The sequence below is a fragment of the Schistocerca cancellata genome, chromosome 1, assembly GCF_023864275.1.
Source record: "Schistocerca cancellata isolate TAMUIC-IGC-003103 chromosome 1, iqSchCanc2.1, whole genome shotgun sequence".
In the NCBI taxonomy this organism is placed as follows: Eukaryota; Metazoa; Arthropoda; class Insecta; order Orthoptera; family Acrididae; genus Schistocerca; species Schistocerca cancellata.
The window spans coordinates 1,084,956,502-1,084,973,025 of record NC_064626.1 but is presented as its reverse complement, the minus strand read 5'-3'; the positions used below and the strand labels follow the sequence as shown (position 1 = coordinate 1,084,973,025).

Below are 16,524 nucleotides of genomic sequence, written 5' to 3'. Positions count from 1 at the left end.
CCATTAGCTAGAAACATCGGGAATCCCTAATCCCTACCATATTTAATCCTAAATGCTGACAAATATCAACTTCTCTCCTTCAGCAAACAGTCTAGGAGTAATAATAGATGAAAATATATATTGGACTGAGCACGTAACTGCAGTGTGCAAGAAGACATCAGCATCTTCACATGCCCTACAAAAACAACCAATCAGGGGCCTGATGTGAAATGAAACGATACCCCAGACCACCACTCTTGGTTGTAAGACCGTATGGCAGGCGGCACCACTCTTCGGCGCGTCTTCAGATACGTATTTGCTGGTCATGGGAGCTCACTTCGAAGCGGGACTCATCACTGAAGACAATTATAATTCATTCGACGAGATTCCAGGCCGAATATGGTAGACACCATTGCAAACGGGCGTTTTAGTGTACAGAGGTCAATTGTAGTCTACACAAGGGGCGCTGCGTGCTCAGCCCCATTTCTGTGAGCCACGTAATAACGGTGACCGCCAGAGTTTACAGTTTTGCATTTACTGTCGACACCTTTATAAATACCACTTTCTGAGCAATTTGCATAAATCTTTCGTAATGTGTCGTCTTTTTTCCTTTCTTTGAGTGTAATTTAGTTTGACGACTGAAAACAATTCAAACCTGTTGTTCTTAGCCATACGAAAATTCCTTTTTGCACCTCAGGAGGGTAATTAAGCCCAGGATGGGAACCACTGCATTTAAGTTTCTGCAATGAAGTTAGGACCACCCAAATAACCTCCAGTAATACCGCACCAAATGTTCAGATTCTATTGCCTTGGAAGTTCAACCTGCCTCAGTCGTGTGGATTCTCAGTGACGCAATAATGCATATCTCTTGTATTAAACTTCCCATAACTTGAGCTTCATCGGTAAAGAGAATTCTCATAAGAAAGAACCTGCTTACTTGATGTCGCATCAGAACAGAGAGATGGAATGCTAAACGTCTTTGGCAATTTCGCTGGTAAATATGCTGCTGAAGTGACACATTATACGGATGAAACCTGTTCGTGTGCAAAATGCTAGCAATGCTGGGCTGACTATTTCCAGAGGTACTCCCAATTTCTCAAAAGTGAACATGCGGATTTTGTGCAACAGTTCCCACAACATCTATTTCATTCGCTATAATCCTTGGAAGGTTGCTCCTTACAATCTGTGTAGTATTAAAAGTTCAATTACAATAACAATTATTTGGACATTCGCTGAATTGTCATTGTTTTCGGATACCGTCTGTCGGGATATCTTTGTGCGTACAGCTCAGATATTCTCTTAGCATTCTGTCTGCATCTTCCATAAAGAAGTGGCATATTTAGTTTCTCTTGGTTTTTGGTATAAATTTATTGTTTTCAAATTAACCAGCACTCAGCGTAGGCGAACGACACAGATTGAAGGGTAACTAACTTACTTCTGTGATCCTTTCATACTGGTGTCGCGGCGCAGCAACGCTGCGTTTGGATGTAATCCCACGTGACTTAATTTCTGATAAAGGTATGAAATCACAAACATCCGGGTAAGACAGCAATCTGTTTCATGTTCAGGACAGATAAATCCTATTTCCTAAGTTTTGTAATAACTCCGAAACTACACTGAAGCGTCAAAGAAATTGGTATAGGCATGCATATTCAAATACAGAGATAGGTAAACAGGCAGAATACGGTGCTGCGACCGGCAACGACCATGTAAGACAAGTGTCTGGCGCAGTTTTTAGATCTGTTGCTGCTGCTGCAACGGCTATCAAAATTTAAGTGCATATGAACGTGCTGTTACAGTCGGTGCACGAGCGAAGGGATACAGCATCTCCGAGGTAACGGTAAAGCCGGAGTTTTGCCCGTACGCCCATTTCACGAGTGTACGGTGAATAACAGGAATCCGGTAAAATATCAAACCTCCGATATCCCCATCAACAAGTGTCAGCTTACGAACCATTCAAAGAAACATAATAAATCCGGGCTTTCGGAGCCGAAAGCCCACTCGCGTACCCTTGATGACTACACGACACAAAGCTTTACACCTAGCCAGGGCCCGTCAACACCGACACTGGACTGTTGATGACTGGAAATATGTTGTCTGGTCGGACGAGTCTCGTGTCAAATCGTATGGATCGGATGGACGTGTACGGGTATGGAGACAACCTCATGAATCCATGGACCCTGCATGTCAACAGGGGACTGTTCAAGCATATGAAGGCTCTGTAATGGTGTGGGGCGTGTGCAGTAGGAGTGATACAGGACCCCTGATACGTCTAGATACGACTCTGACAAGTGACACTTACGTAAGCATCCTGTCTGATCACCTCCATCGAATCAAGTCCATTGTGCATTCTGGCGGACTTGGGCTATGCAAGCAGGACAATGCGACATCCCACACGTCCAGAATTGCTACAGAGTTGCTCCAGGAACACTCTTCTGAGTTTAAACAATTCCGCTGGCCACCAGACTGCCCAGACATAAACATTATTGAACACGTCTGGGATGCCTTGCAAAGTACTCTTCAAAAGAGATCTCCACCCCCTTGTACTCTTACGCATTTGTGGTCAGCCCTGCAGGATTCATGGTGTCAGTTCCCTCCGGCACTACTTCAGCCGTTAGTTGAGTCCATGCCATGTTGTGCTGAGGTACGCTGCGTGCTCACGGGGCCCCACACGATATTAGGCAGGTGTACCAGTTTCTTTGACTCTTCAGTGTAATAATCAGACTTCGCGGAATGAAACGACGTTGAATTCGCTTCTTCAAGAACACTGGCACCAGAAATTGCTATAGTTCCATTCTAAAAAGCAAAGTTGATACCCGTACCTCTACAATTAATGTAGCAATAAAAAGTGACTATATGTTAAAGCATGTGGAGCCTCTCTAATGTTGTGGGACGTCGTCTAATGAGGGTTTTGTCACAGTTCATCTGGGTGGAAACAACGTAGCTGAATCACCGTGTATTTTACAAAATATATGCCAGGAAATATCGTTTAACAGCAATATATGACAATATAAAGCCCATTTATATTATAATAGCTGAACTGAGGTGGAAGAACAAGAGGGAGAGTACACATGTACTGCTTCCAGTAACTGTGTCATGATTGTGGCTTACCATACAGTCAAAAGTCAAAGTTGAGGTACCAATGATTAGAATTTTAAGCCGTTAGTTAATTTATTTATTGGGGACTTGTGTACCCACTGATGTTATAAGACACGTTAGGAGAATGGTTGTAGAGAATCTGGCGCACTTTGTAATATTTGTGTCGTCACTTGAGCAGGTCAGTGCCCTACCCACGACATCACAAACCATGCCCCTTTTTATGACGTCATCATCATGATGTGACAATCCAGGACTTTTTTCATGACGTAATAATCGTGACGTTACAAGCCACTCCATCTTTCAATGACATTACATTCGCAGGAAGGTCCATTAAAACGAAACAGCCAACCAATATGCCGCCGGCCATTTCAAAAATTTCTGAACAATCTGAAGTGTTTTTCCATCATGTTCAAAAGTACCCAAACGACTTGTATTATGTGTGAAAGTAGGTAAGCTACGCCGGAATAGAGTATTTTGGCATGAGATTCAAAAACGTCTGAAGGACATGAATGTTTTTGGCCGTGTTTAAAAATATCCGGATATCCTGAATCATTAATCAGAAATAAAGCGCCTTCCCCCAACCCTATCCCACTACAAACACACTCTCAAAGGTTATAAATGTAGTGTTAATTCCACGTCTAAAGTGTATTTCAAAAAACCCGGCAACAACACACACACACACACACACACACACACACACACACACACACAATGTTTACATCATGTGTCACAATTTATTTCCATGTCTAAAACATATGAAAAGCATAAATTAAAGCGATTCCACGTCTAAAATGTATGCAAAAAAAAGTCAGCAGCGCAATGTTGAGGCCATGTGTCACGATATTGTTTTCGCGTCTAAAATGTCTGGCAAAATACACAATGGGTGTAGCTTACAGTATTTGCACATCTAATTTGAACTATTACTGTATGAAACACATGTGCTCTGCTAAAGTAACATGCTACAACGGGGCCGAGATTACATCCTACTACGCTCTAGGCCAAAATTAGAATACTCGTATGCGCATCAACGAACCTGACCAAGCACCATTTTAGGGGAGAAGAAGATAACAATACACAATGAGAAAGTATAGTGTGACAATGTTAATAGTTAAAATTGTCAACAAAATACGTAAAAGGTGTAACTGACATTTACATGTCTAAGATACATGCCAAAAAATACTTCAGCAACACAAAGCACATTTATGTCAATCCACAGCTCGTGTTCTAGTGTCTAGCGTTGCTGCCTCTGGATCACAGGGTCTCGGGTTCGATTCCCGGCCGGATTGGGGATTTTCTCTGTTCGTGGACTGGGTGTTTGTGTTGTCCTCATTTCATCATCATCATCATCATCATTTGTGACAATGGATAGATTGGATTGTGAGGAAAATGTACTGTGTAAAAACTGAGACTTTGTGCGGGCGCTGATGATGGCCCCGCAAATCAAACATCATCATCATCACATTTATGTCAATGGTGAAATGTCATTAACACATCTCAGCAGATGACTAAAGCATGACTGTAGACCTTCGCCTGTCTGAGTTCCAGTCACGGTCCGGCATATTTCAGTTTTCAGCTGGCAGGAAGTATCAAATCAGTATACACTCCGCTGCAAAGCGAATATTCATTCTGTAACAATCCCCCAGGCTGGTGCTCAACCAGATCTTCGCAATATGCTTTCTTATAGGAGTGACAATCCTGCAAGGTATGCAGAAGAACTGTGAATTTTTAAAGGTAGGCGACGAGGTACTGGCAGAAGTGAAGCTGTGAAGGGGGAGGGGGGGAGTCGTGTTCCTGCAGCTGCAGCTCAGTCGATAGAGCTCTTGCCTGTGAAAGGCGAAGGTTCCATGTTGAAGTACCGGGCCGGTACACAGTTTTAATCTGCCAGGAAGTGTGCAGACTGCTACAAAGTGAAGATTCATTCTGGAAGCAGTCCCCTATGCTTTTGCGAATCCAAGTCTTGGAAATATCCCTTCTTCCCGTAGTGTTAGTACTGAAAGGTATGCAGGAGAACTTCTGTGAAGCTTCGAAGGTAGGAGAAGTATTGGCAAAAATGAAGCTGTGAGTCATGATTGGTTACCTCAGTCGGTAGAGCACTTGGGCTCAGAAAGGTGAAGGCCTCAGGTTTGACGCTTCATGGTTTTAATCTGCCAGGAAATTTCAAGTCATTGCGAACCTGCTGCAGATAGAGTTAGAAACATCCCCCAAGCTTTAACTAAGCCAAGTCTTTGATGTTGAGCCTACTGGAGGCTATGTTATTAGAGGTACAAAGATCAAACTAGAATCACCTGACATTTTTAAAAGGTTCTTACTAAAGCGTCATCTCACTGAGTAATAATTTAGTGGAGATGAGGTTAATGCATTTTGTTTTACACTAGAAAAATAAATTCGATGTTACTTACTGATTGGTTTAGCTATTAAGGCATCACCTCACGAAGCACCATTTTAGGGGTGGGAGTAGAAGATAATACTTTATTTGTACATTAGAAAAATATAAATGCTGTTACTAACTAATACTGATTTTTCTTACATTTGAACTGGAACAAACCTGTGGCAGAACGTTGATTCACTGATGTTACAGACTTCTATCACTCTAACGCAATAAACCATTCCAAAAACGATTCAGTTTGAGAGTGATGGAAAAAGCTTCCATACACAGAAAAGAAAGATGAATTTCTCGAAAATTCTGCAGAAATCTATACAACTCAAAACACGTTGCTTGCGTACACTCTGTACAACGCTCACGAAAGATCCCAGTGGATAGGGAACCGTGTATGCCGTGATTGGAGCCAGCCTCCCAAGTAATAACAAACAACTAATCCTACTGAACTTGTAACAAATTGCCCTATACATCATCTGTTAGGACAGTGATGGTCTGTTGACTAAGTGACTACCATTACTTCTCAATCATGTTCACTATCATTACCAATAATGGAATTGAGGCACTAGTACTTAGTTGACCAAACGGCCACCATTATTATGGGTACCACTGGATGAAGGTTATGATGGTCACTTTCTGTGGTGACTGAAATTACCACGACTCTGCTGACTGCTGTTACCCCTAATGCAATTGGGGGCAACGATGTTCAGATGATATGGCAACAGCTATTACCCTGAACACGATGTTTGTTATTACTTTAGAGTAGATGGTAGCAGTCAGGTGTCAGTTACTGGTTCTCAAAGTATTAGCGTAAAGTGACTGTGGATGTCAGCTACTGGATCTTCCACATGTTCTATTCAGGTACAGATATGCATAAAAACAAAATTGTAACATGCTGCCTCATTGAGCACCACTGTTGAATAAAACTATAACAAATAACCCCCATTCATTGACCTGTCACAGCAAAATTGTAACAAAATGTTCCAGACTTATCTATGTTACAGAAAATTTGTAATAGATCTCCCCCTACATCTACATGATATGCAAGAATTGTAACTAATTGCCCCTTTCTCCGCCATGTTACACCAGAATTGTAACATATTGACCTACACATCACCATGTGGCATAAATTTGTTACAGACAGGGACTAGAATGGTCAAATATTAAAAACCTCATCCATTAGTTGACCTAAAAGCTAGAAAACAGGTGCCAGAGTGTGATAGTCATTATCCATATAGCAGCAATTTAAGCCTTCCTTTCTGGTACTAGAATCTATGTAATGCCTTTGCTTGTGTACACCGTGCACAGTATTTACATCGAGTCCAGTTATCAGGGTATAGAATATCTGGTGGTTGGACCTAGCCTCCCCAATACTTGTAAACAACTATCTCCAACAAAATTGTAACAAACTGCCCCATTCACCAACATTTTACAGAAAAACTGTAACACATTTGTCCTGTACATCTGACTAATTATTTATGCTTGTTTTAACAAATCAGATCGTGTTAGAACAAATATCCACTTTCTTAGTTGGCAACGTATGAGATAATTTGTTACTATGTTGTGTAACAATGACGATGTGGGGTGCAATTTGTTTTAATTCAGTGTAGCAATGTTGATGTATGGGGCAATTTGTAAATGCATTGTCAGCTCCTTTTTTACAATACTGTTTTAAGATCTAGTGACTGACACTCACTGTCGTGTTATGGCACATAAAGTATCAGCTTCAGGTATTACAATACTGAGATCCAGTAGCCGGCACCTACTTTCAGGTTATCAATTTTGTGGCAATGACAGTTTCCAAAATTGAGATAATGGCAGTCATAAAATCAACTGACTGTGACTACTCTCAAAAAATGTCTCAGGTAATGGTAGTCACCCTTTCAACAGATCATTGTTGCACCAGTTTTATTTGGTGAAATGCTATTCCTCATGTGTGGAGAGTTATAGCATCCATCAGTCACTTAACCACCACTGTTCACATGGGAGTGACATGTTTTTTACTTTGGTACGAGCTGTTCTCATCAACAAGTGCACTTTAAACTGTCATTTAGATTTACCTTGTATGTTTTGTAACGTTATAGAACAATTCTTTACATATTTTGATAAATAAATACATGTAATATTTTGTTTCTTCAAAACATGGTACAAAAATAGAACTAAGCTTGTCAACAAGTGGTGCTTAACCTGTAAGTTATATCAGTAGCGCCAGTTTTTTTTTCCATGTGAGCATGTACTCAGTTTGTCTGTTGAGCCATATTGTTGTGTCATTGTGGTGCGGTAGTGTTGTTGTTGGTATTAACAACCAAACATTATTTAAATTAATAAATTATGTGTTAAATAATAGCAACAACCATGGTACCATACCAAAGTAATAATTTGCTTGTACAGAAGTTAGGACACATCATCTACACACACACACACACACACACACACACACACACACACACACACATGCAAAAACACACACATCATCGAAAAATGTAAATACATGCAGACGAAAAGCAGATACTTCCACAGCCGCCATCCTGCAACATCAAAACAAAATATATGAGGTGTAAGTGGATCCACACAACATGAAAACGTAATATGTTCAGTGTCAGCGAAGTGCAGTGTACTAAAATCGAATATCTATGTGTAGAAGAACTTTAAGAATGAAGCAAGAAACAAAATATTGTAATTAATAATAGTAATTTAATATTGTTTAATAGCAGCAATTTAAAACATGAGAACTGTACATGGTCTTCCAAAACAGATTTATAAGAAAAACCATATTGTTACAGTAAGCACTGAAGGTGCTTTAAAATAAATCGAAATTCATAATGTCGAAATAATAATTTTATTGCAGTCGACAAAGATTATATATAACCTATTTAACTTCTTAGAATTTTTTCTCAGTTTATAACATGAAATTACATTATTAACAAAAATTCAATTGCTGGCATATAGAAAAGTAAACTGTTTTATGGCAAATATTTTTCAGGCAAATAAACACGTGTTATCAATATAGAAATAAACAATAATTTCTGCATAACTTGGGTTGTATCAAGTAATATGCAAGAACCTCACAGATGTGAGCAAGACATCTTATATACTTCAACGTGTTACCATGCAGAACTCTGGGCAGTTTTAAAAACAAGATTTGTCCTTTTATTTTAATTATATGTATTAAAACTGATGAGTGTTGATTTCTTGAAGGCATTTACAGCTGCTTCTACATCTACGTACATCTATGTACGTAACACATTCGGTGTATGGCGGAGGGCTCCTCGTTCAACTACTAGTCTGTCTATATGCTATCGTATGAGCCCTAGTTTCTCTTATCATGAATTTGTGATCCTTGCGTGAAATTTACGTTGGCGGCAGCAGAATCGTTCTGCAGCCAACTACAAATCTTGGCTCCCTAACTTTTCTCAATAGTGCTTTGTACAAGAACGTGAAGTTTCCTCCGGTGATTCTCATTTGACTTTACGAATCATTGTCGCAATAATGCATACTGATCGAACCTGTTAGTAAAAAAGTTAGCAGCGAGACCGTCAACTGCTTCAACGTCTTTCTTTAATCCGGTCTGGTGGGCATCCCAGACACTTGAGTAGTACTCAGAAATGGGTCCCAGTAGTGTTCTATGCGTGACCTCCTTCACAGATGAGCTAGACTTTCCCAAATTCTCCCAATAAACCCAAGTCCCCCACCATTCGCCTTACCTACTACCGATCATATGTGCTCGTTCCATTTCATGTCCTTTTGCTACGTTACACCCACATATTTAATCGTACCTATGTCAGGTAGCACACAATCAAAATTGCATTCGAACATTACAGCGTCGTTTTTCCGACTCATCTGCATTAGCTTATACTTTTCTACATTTAGAACAAACTACCATTCATCACACCAACTAGGAATTCTGTCCTCCTACAGTCACTCAAGGACCACACATTCCCGTACCCAACGTCATCACCAAACAGCCGCATATTGCAGTTCAATCTCTCTGCCAGAACGTTTAGGAATACAGAGGATAGGCCAGTCCTTTCACACTTCCTTGGGACACTCTCATGAATACTCACCGTTCAGGACAATGTAGTGGGTTCTGTCACTTAAGAAATCTTGGAAACACGTATCTGGGAACCTAGTCTGTACGATCAGATTTTCGTTAATAATCTGCAGAGGAGCACTGTGTTCAAAACCTTTTCGATATCTGGAAATATGGATTGTGCTCGTTGTCCTTCATCCATGGTTCGCAGCATATTATGTGGGGAAAGGGCAAGTTGATATTTCGCACGAGCGATGTTTTCTAAATCCGTCACGATTCGTTGGAAGAAGATTTTCTGCCTCAAGGAAGTTTATTCTAACTTACAATACGTTCAAGAGCAGAAAATCGACGTTCAGGTATTGGTCTGTAATTTTGTGGGGCCGTTCTTTTACCCTTCTTGTGTGTGTGTGTGTGTGTGTGTGTGTGTGTGTGTGTGTGTGTATGTGTGTATGTGTGAGTGTCTGTGCAGGATTTTATGACCTTTTTTTAATTTGTAGTTCGCATTTTAATAATTTTACATCATTAAAGACCTCCATGTGTGTTCTACAAGTACTTTTTCATTCGTGTAGCTATTTACTCTGTTTACTGCATCCGTGAGCTATCAAAGTCATCCCTGCAATCCTGCACCCAGCAACCAAGGTCCAGAAATCCGCAGCCAAGTGCGCCACAGAATCGACATAGCCTTTGGCTGAGACGCTCCCCTCGGCTCCAGACCAAACGATCCTGATAAATTCTGGGTAGTATACTGCAAAATATAGCTCTGCTTACACCGGGCGAGAGACGTCAGTAGCCTTCACTACTACCGCCAAGCGCCTGTACGGACTGAGTATGGCCGGACGGCAAATAAAAAAAGAGTTGCACAAGTCGGCCGAACTCTCTGAAAGGGGATTCTCGGATGAAAAATGCCATTCGCATATTTCATTTTTTGTTACGAACTGTGACCTTTCTAAAAGGAAATCAAGAATCTGGTAGCACAATCGGGACGTTACTCCGTATCCACGCAGTTGATTAGAAACTGTTTGTGAGGAACGGTGCCAAAAGGTTTCTGTAATTCTAATGTGGAATCCATTTGAGATCCCTTGTCTGTAGCATTCAGTATTTTGTGAGAAGAAAGAGCTAGCTGAATTTCACAGGATGGACATTTTCTGAATTCTTGCTGCCTATGAGTCAATTAATTGTTTTCTTCGAGCTAATTCGTAATATTAAAACACAGTGTATGTTCCAAAATCCTGCACCAAATAGTCGTCAGTGATATGGGTTTGAAATTCAGCGGACTACTCCTAATTCCTTTCTTGAGTAGTGGTGTGAGCTACGCAACTTCCAGTCTTGAAGTACGGATTTTTTCGTCGAACGAGCGGTTGTAAACGATTACTGAATATGGAGCTATTATATCAGCATACTCCGAAAGGAACCTAATTGTTGTACAACCTGGATCAGAACTTTTACCTTTATGAAGTGATTTAACTTGTTTCACTATTCCGAGTCTCTCGTGTTCACAGCTGTACTTGATTCGAGTTCTGTAATATTTATTTCGTCGACTTTGGTGAAAGAAGTTCGGAAAACCGCGTGTAGTAATTTCGCTTTACTGGCACTGTCATCGGTAACATTATCACTGGTATTGCGCAGTGAAACTATTGATTGCACCTACCCCCTGGTGTACTTTACATAATACCGGAATGTCTTCGGATTTTCTGTCAGTTTTCGTGACAGAGTTTCGTTGTGAGAACTAGCAAGAGTATCTCGCGCTGAAATCATTAGTAAATTTCTAACTTCTGCAACACTTCACCCTTCTTGGTGTTTTTGTATTCAGAGGCATGGATAGAGCAATATAATTTAAAAAATGAAACTAATAAATATAACTATCATGAATATGAGAAATGTAATTGCTTGCGTAAATGTCTGTCTTGTGCTTTAACTTAATTTCGTTTCGGACTTCGTTGACCTAGTTGAAGATGCAGGCAGCAGAGGACTCCCCGGGCACTGGCACTTCTCGTGATTACAAAACAATTCATTTCACATACTTCAGTAAATAAAAATGCTTAATACTGCTCTTCAAAATTGCATTATTCGCTCATACAATAGAATACATCGCTATCACAGTACGTCGTCCTGCTACATACACGAAAGTCTGCTTCTCTCTCTAAAAAAAAAAAAAAAAAAAAAAAATCTGTACAAAAAATTGAATGATAAAATGTTTTCTTTTGTCTGCGCCTTGCCGATCATTCCTAATTAATGTCGTTGCTAATGCGTCGAGCGGAATTTCATTTTTGCTTTGTTCTTAAATAAATATTGAGTTAGTGGCATTATGGGGGGTCTTCATCATGTTCCTGTACAAGAGCTATAACGACCTTGTCTTCGGACTGATGACTAATCCAGCAGCTATGATACGTGATGGATAAAGTTCTTTAATATTTCTCTAGTTGTTACTGTAAAGAAATATCAAAAAATTCTCCAAGATAATTTTTTTTAATGAATGAAAACTCTTCAAGGTCAGATCATCTGTATAGAGGTTCTTTAGTTAGGCAACACAACCGGTTTAACACCATTGTAGGTGCACCTTTAGGTGGTACTCCGTACTTAATACAAAAAATGTTTTTATAAGATGGTGCTAATACATAGTGTACGATGGAGAGAAAGGAGGAACATGTTTTTACTCAGAACTTCCCACTTCACAATACCAGACAGAATTTTATAATGTCCCAGTGTTCAAGCTGTTAACTGATTAACTATGTAACTTCTTAAAAGATGATCATTGAATGACTAAACTCGGAAGTATACACCATAAGATGAACGTGGAAAGCGTCAGAAGTGCTGTAATTAAAATCCTAGGGTACGAGAGTACATCACTGCAGTTACACATATAGGGCCAAAACAATGCTAATGGACACTGTGTAGTGAAAGTAGTCTCTCACCCAAGCTGTAATATAACAGACTCAGGACCTAAAAAGTTGGCTCCTTAGGCGATGGTCCATTAATTATGTGACCTCAGAATGTGAATGGTGGTGGGCGGGATCCGGCAAATCTCATTTAAAAGGGGCATTGAAAATCTCACGTCAGCTTCTTAACTAAGAGAATATACATTACTAAAATGGACAACATTTTATTTTGTATAGTAAATCCTGAGTGTAGACAATATTAAAGTACTCAGCAATCTTTACTGCTTCTCTGAAATAAACTGAATGCGTTACATATGTGCATGACCGAGATTCCTCGATTTGAATCAAGTGCCGCGCGAGTGTCAGATTTCATTCGGGGAATTCTCTTCCGCACTGGTTGAAATCACTGAAATGTCGTGTGACTAGAGACTCCCTTCGGGTAGTCCGTTCTCCGGGTGCAAGTCTTTCGATCTGATGCCTCTTCGGCGACTTGCGCGTCGATGACGATGAAATGATGATGATTAGGACAACACAACACCGCGTCCCTGAGCGGAGAAAATCTCCGACCCACCCGGGATTGACATTCTGTCGCACAGACCACTCAGCTACCGGGGACGGACGTTAAAAATCACTGAGCATTAGTCAGTGAGTCAGTCGTGATATTCTGCAACGCATATGAAACCGGTGGTACTGTGTTCAACATGAATTTGTATCAAATGTTTAAATGCGTAAGTATGACGACGAGTTGAAACATATGTCTGAGCAAGAATTTGATCGTTTGTGGTAGGAAGGTAAGCCGAAGTTCACCGACAAATGATCTCTTACTGATCATATAACTCAAGGGATTGGAAAGCTACGTAATGCTGCACTGCAAAGGAAGGTACAAAGAATGTTGTTTTTCATCTGCAAACTACAGGGCTATTACAAATGATTGAAGCGATTTCATAAATTCACTGTAGCTCCATTCATTGACATATGGTCACGACACACTACAGATACGTAGAAAAACTCATAAAGTTTTGTTCGGCTGAAGCCGCACTTCAGGTTTTTGCCGTCAGAGCGCTCGAGAGCGCAGTGAGACAAAATGGCGACAGGAGCCGAGAAAGCGTATGTCGTGCTTGAAATGCACTCACATCAGTCAGTCATAACAGTGCGCCGGCCGCGGTGGTCGTGCGGTTCTAGGCGCTCCAGTCCGGAGCCGCGCTGCTGCTACGGTCGCAGGTTCGAATCCTGCCTCGGGCATGGATGTGTGTGATGTCCTTAGGTTAGTTAGGTTTAATTAGTTCTAAGTTCTAGGGGACTGATGACCACAGCAGTTGAGTCCCATAGTGCTCAGAGCCATTTGAACCATAACAGTGCAACGACACTTCAGGACGAAGTTCAACAAAGATCCACCAACTGCTAACTCCATTCGGCGATGGTATGCGCAGTTTAAAGCTTCTGGATGCCTCTGTAAGGGGAAATCAACGGGTCGGCCTGCAGTGAGCGAAGAAACGGTTGAACGCGTGCGGGCAAGTTTCACGCGTAGTCCGCGGAAAATTGGCTCATGCCACAACTGGAGACCGACAGCGCCGACTTCATCTTTCAACAGGATGGTGCTCCACCGCACTTCCATCATGACGTTCGGCATTTCTTAAACAGCAGATTGGAAAACCGATGGACCGGCCGTGGTGGAGATCATGATCAGCAATTCATGTCATGGCCTCCACGCTCTCCCGACTTAACCCCATGCGATTTCTTTCTGTGGGGTTATGTGAAAGATTCAGTGGTTAAACCTCCTCTACCAAGAAACGTGCCAGAACTGCGAGCTCGCATCAACGATGCTTTCGAACTCATTGATGGGGACATGCTGCGCCGAGTGTGGGAGGAACTTGATTATCGGCTTGATGTCTGCCGAATCACTAAAGGGGCACATATCGAACATTTGTGAATGCCTAAAAAAACTTTTTGAGTTTTTGTATGTGTGTGCAAAGCATTGTGAAAATATCTCAAATAATAAAGTTATTGTAGAGCTGTCAAATCGCTTCAATCATTTGTAATAACCCTGTATATGAAGATTCAGTGTCGTTTACTAAATATGTTATATATCAATAAAATGTTAGTTATTTGGGGATCAGTCGAAACGGTTAATACTATTTTCGGGAGCCTTGTTGCCCGTCTGTTTCTGCCTGCCTGTCTGTCTGTTCCAATACTACTCAAGACTGGCGTGTTTAAAATAGTGTTTTTAATTACGTGTGAAAAATATTTTTCAATACACATGATAAATAAAAGGTGGGTTTATTAAAGTGTTTTAATAAGTGTTCAAAAAAATCATTTTAATGTATTTTACTCGACTACTGGGTAAATCTCAATTCAGGATGGGGGAGGGGGGTCCCACCACATGTCACCAAATCTCACCAAGGGGGTGCGGCGGGTCACTTCACTTACTTAATGGACGTCCTCCTATTAAACAGCATATTGAACGACTCAGGACTGTGTTTTACTTCATTGTCATCCCAAACTGAAAAGTTGGTTGTTTGTGTTGGGCCGCGCAGGATTAGCCGAGCGGTATAGGGCGCTGCAGTCATGGACTGTGCGGCTGGTCCCGGCGGAGGTTCGAGTCCTCCCTCGGGCATGGGTGTGTGTGCTTGTCCTTGGGATAATTTAGGTTAAGTAGTGTGTAAGCTTAGGGACTTATGAGCTTAGCAGTTAAGTCCCATACGATTTCACACACATTTGAACATTTTTTTGTTTGTGTTGGCAGCTGCAAACGCCCTGTGGAACAACCTGATGGAGCCTGTGGGCAACAAGTCAGTCGAGTGGCAGGAGACGTTCTCGCGCTTCCTGTGCCCCACGCAGCAGAGCCCCTACATCTACACCAACGAGAACAGCAGGCGGGGGGCGAGCAGTCGGCGGCGGAGGCGGCGGCGGCAGCGTGGGCGGTGACCGTGGTCGTGGACGCAGCCGAACGCTGGTGTGTTTGGCCGCGTGACGTAGTGCTACCGACCGCGTCTCACGCAGACTCCGATGTAGGAAATGTGTTGTAACTTATATTGTTTTTCTACTCGGTAAATTTGCTGGTAACTCAGGTCGCCTTTCTTGGCATGAGTGATTTCGACACACAGAGCAGAGTAGTGTGATGTAAAAATGTATAGCAACTGAAAGCAACATATTTCAAAATCTGTCTTCACGAAATAGACAGAAATTTGTTGTTTTATATTACTGTGCCAAATATTCTGTAATAATAATTACAGTACTTTTCAATTGTTGGACAAATTTATTTTCCCTTCTTGTCTCGCAATATGATGTCGTTGTTTCCTTATACAATGCCATACCGTATTTTACTGACCATAAGATGCACTTTTTTCTTCGAAAAATTACCTGAAAAATTCAGGTGCGTCTTATACTCGAAATTAATATAAAGATATCCTGTGGCCTTTTTTCTTTTTCTTTTTTAGAAAAATGCTCGTATATTCAATGTCGCGGGAAACCTATTTCCTTCTGGCAGCACTGGATTCAACTGGCAGCAGCAGTGCACCGACGCGGCGAACCTGAATTGTAGGGATTCACAAGCTTGCTAATGTTTTTATTTATTTACTCGTATTTACGCATCACGTTCCGTAGTACCAAATTGAGGAGCGAATCTCCAAACTCATGGAACGTGCCAGTACATGAATTTACGACATAAAAGTAATAACAGATAGAAATAAAATGTTTATGAACCCGAAAAAAGTCAATTAATAAGTTTAAGTAAAGTCAATCAACAATACAACAAAAATCAACTTACTTTTTCAAGGAACTCCTCGACAGAATGGAAGGAGTGACCCATGAGGAAACTCTTCAGTTTCGATTTGAAAGCGCGTGGATTACTGCTAAGATTTTTGAATTCGATTGGTAGCTTACTGAAAATGGATGCGGCAGTATACTGCAAACTTTTCAGCACAAGATTTAAGGAAGTCCGATCCAAATGCAGGTTTGTTTTCTGCCAAGTGTTGGCTCAGTGAGACCTACTTATTCTTGGGAATAAGCTAATATTGTTAATAAGAAATGACAATAAGGAATATATATATATATTGAGAGACCAATGTCAAAATACCCAGACTCGTGAACGGGCGTCGACAAGACGTTCGTGGAATAACACCACTTATTGCCTGAACCGCCCGTTTCTGAGCCAAAAATATCCT

General features: G+C 41.1%; 1 protein-coding gene across 1 annotated transcript in view; it reads left to right on the top strand.

The window, feature by feature from the left end:
• The window catches only part of LOC126091108 (phospholipase B1, membrane-associated-like), a 169,370-nt gene extending 153,643 nt beyond the window's left edge, over nt 1-15,727 (top strand). The window contains exon 8 of the mRNA XM_049907036.1: nt 15,105-15,727. Within this exon, the coding sequence (XP_049762993.1) occupies nt 15,105-15,286 (182 nt within the window). The 3' untranslated portion in view covers nt 15,287-15,727. The remainder of the gene's footprint in view (nt 1-15,104) is intronic.
• The last annotated feature ends 797 nt before the right edge of the window (nt 15,728-16,524 follow it).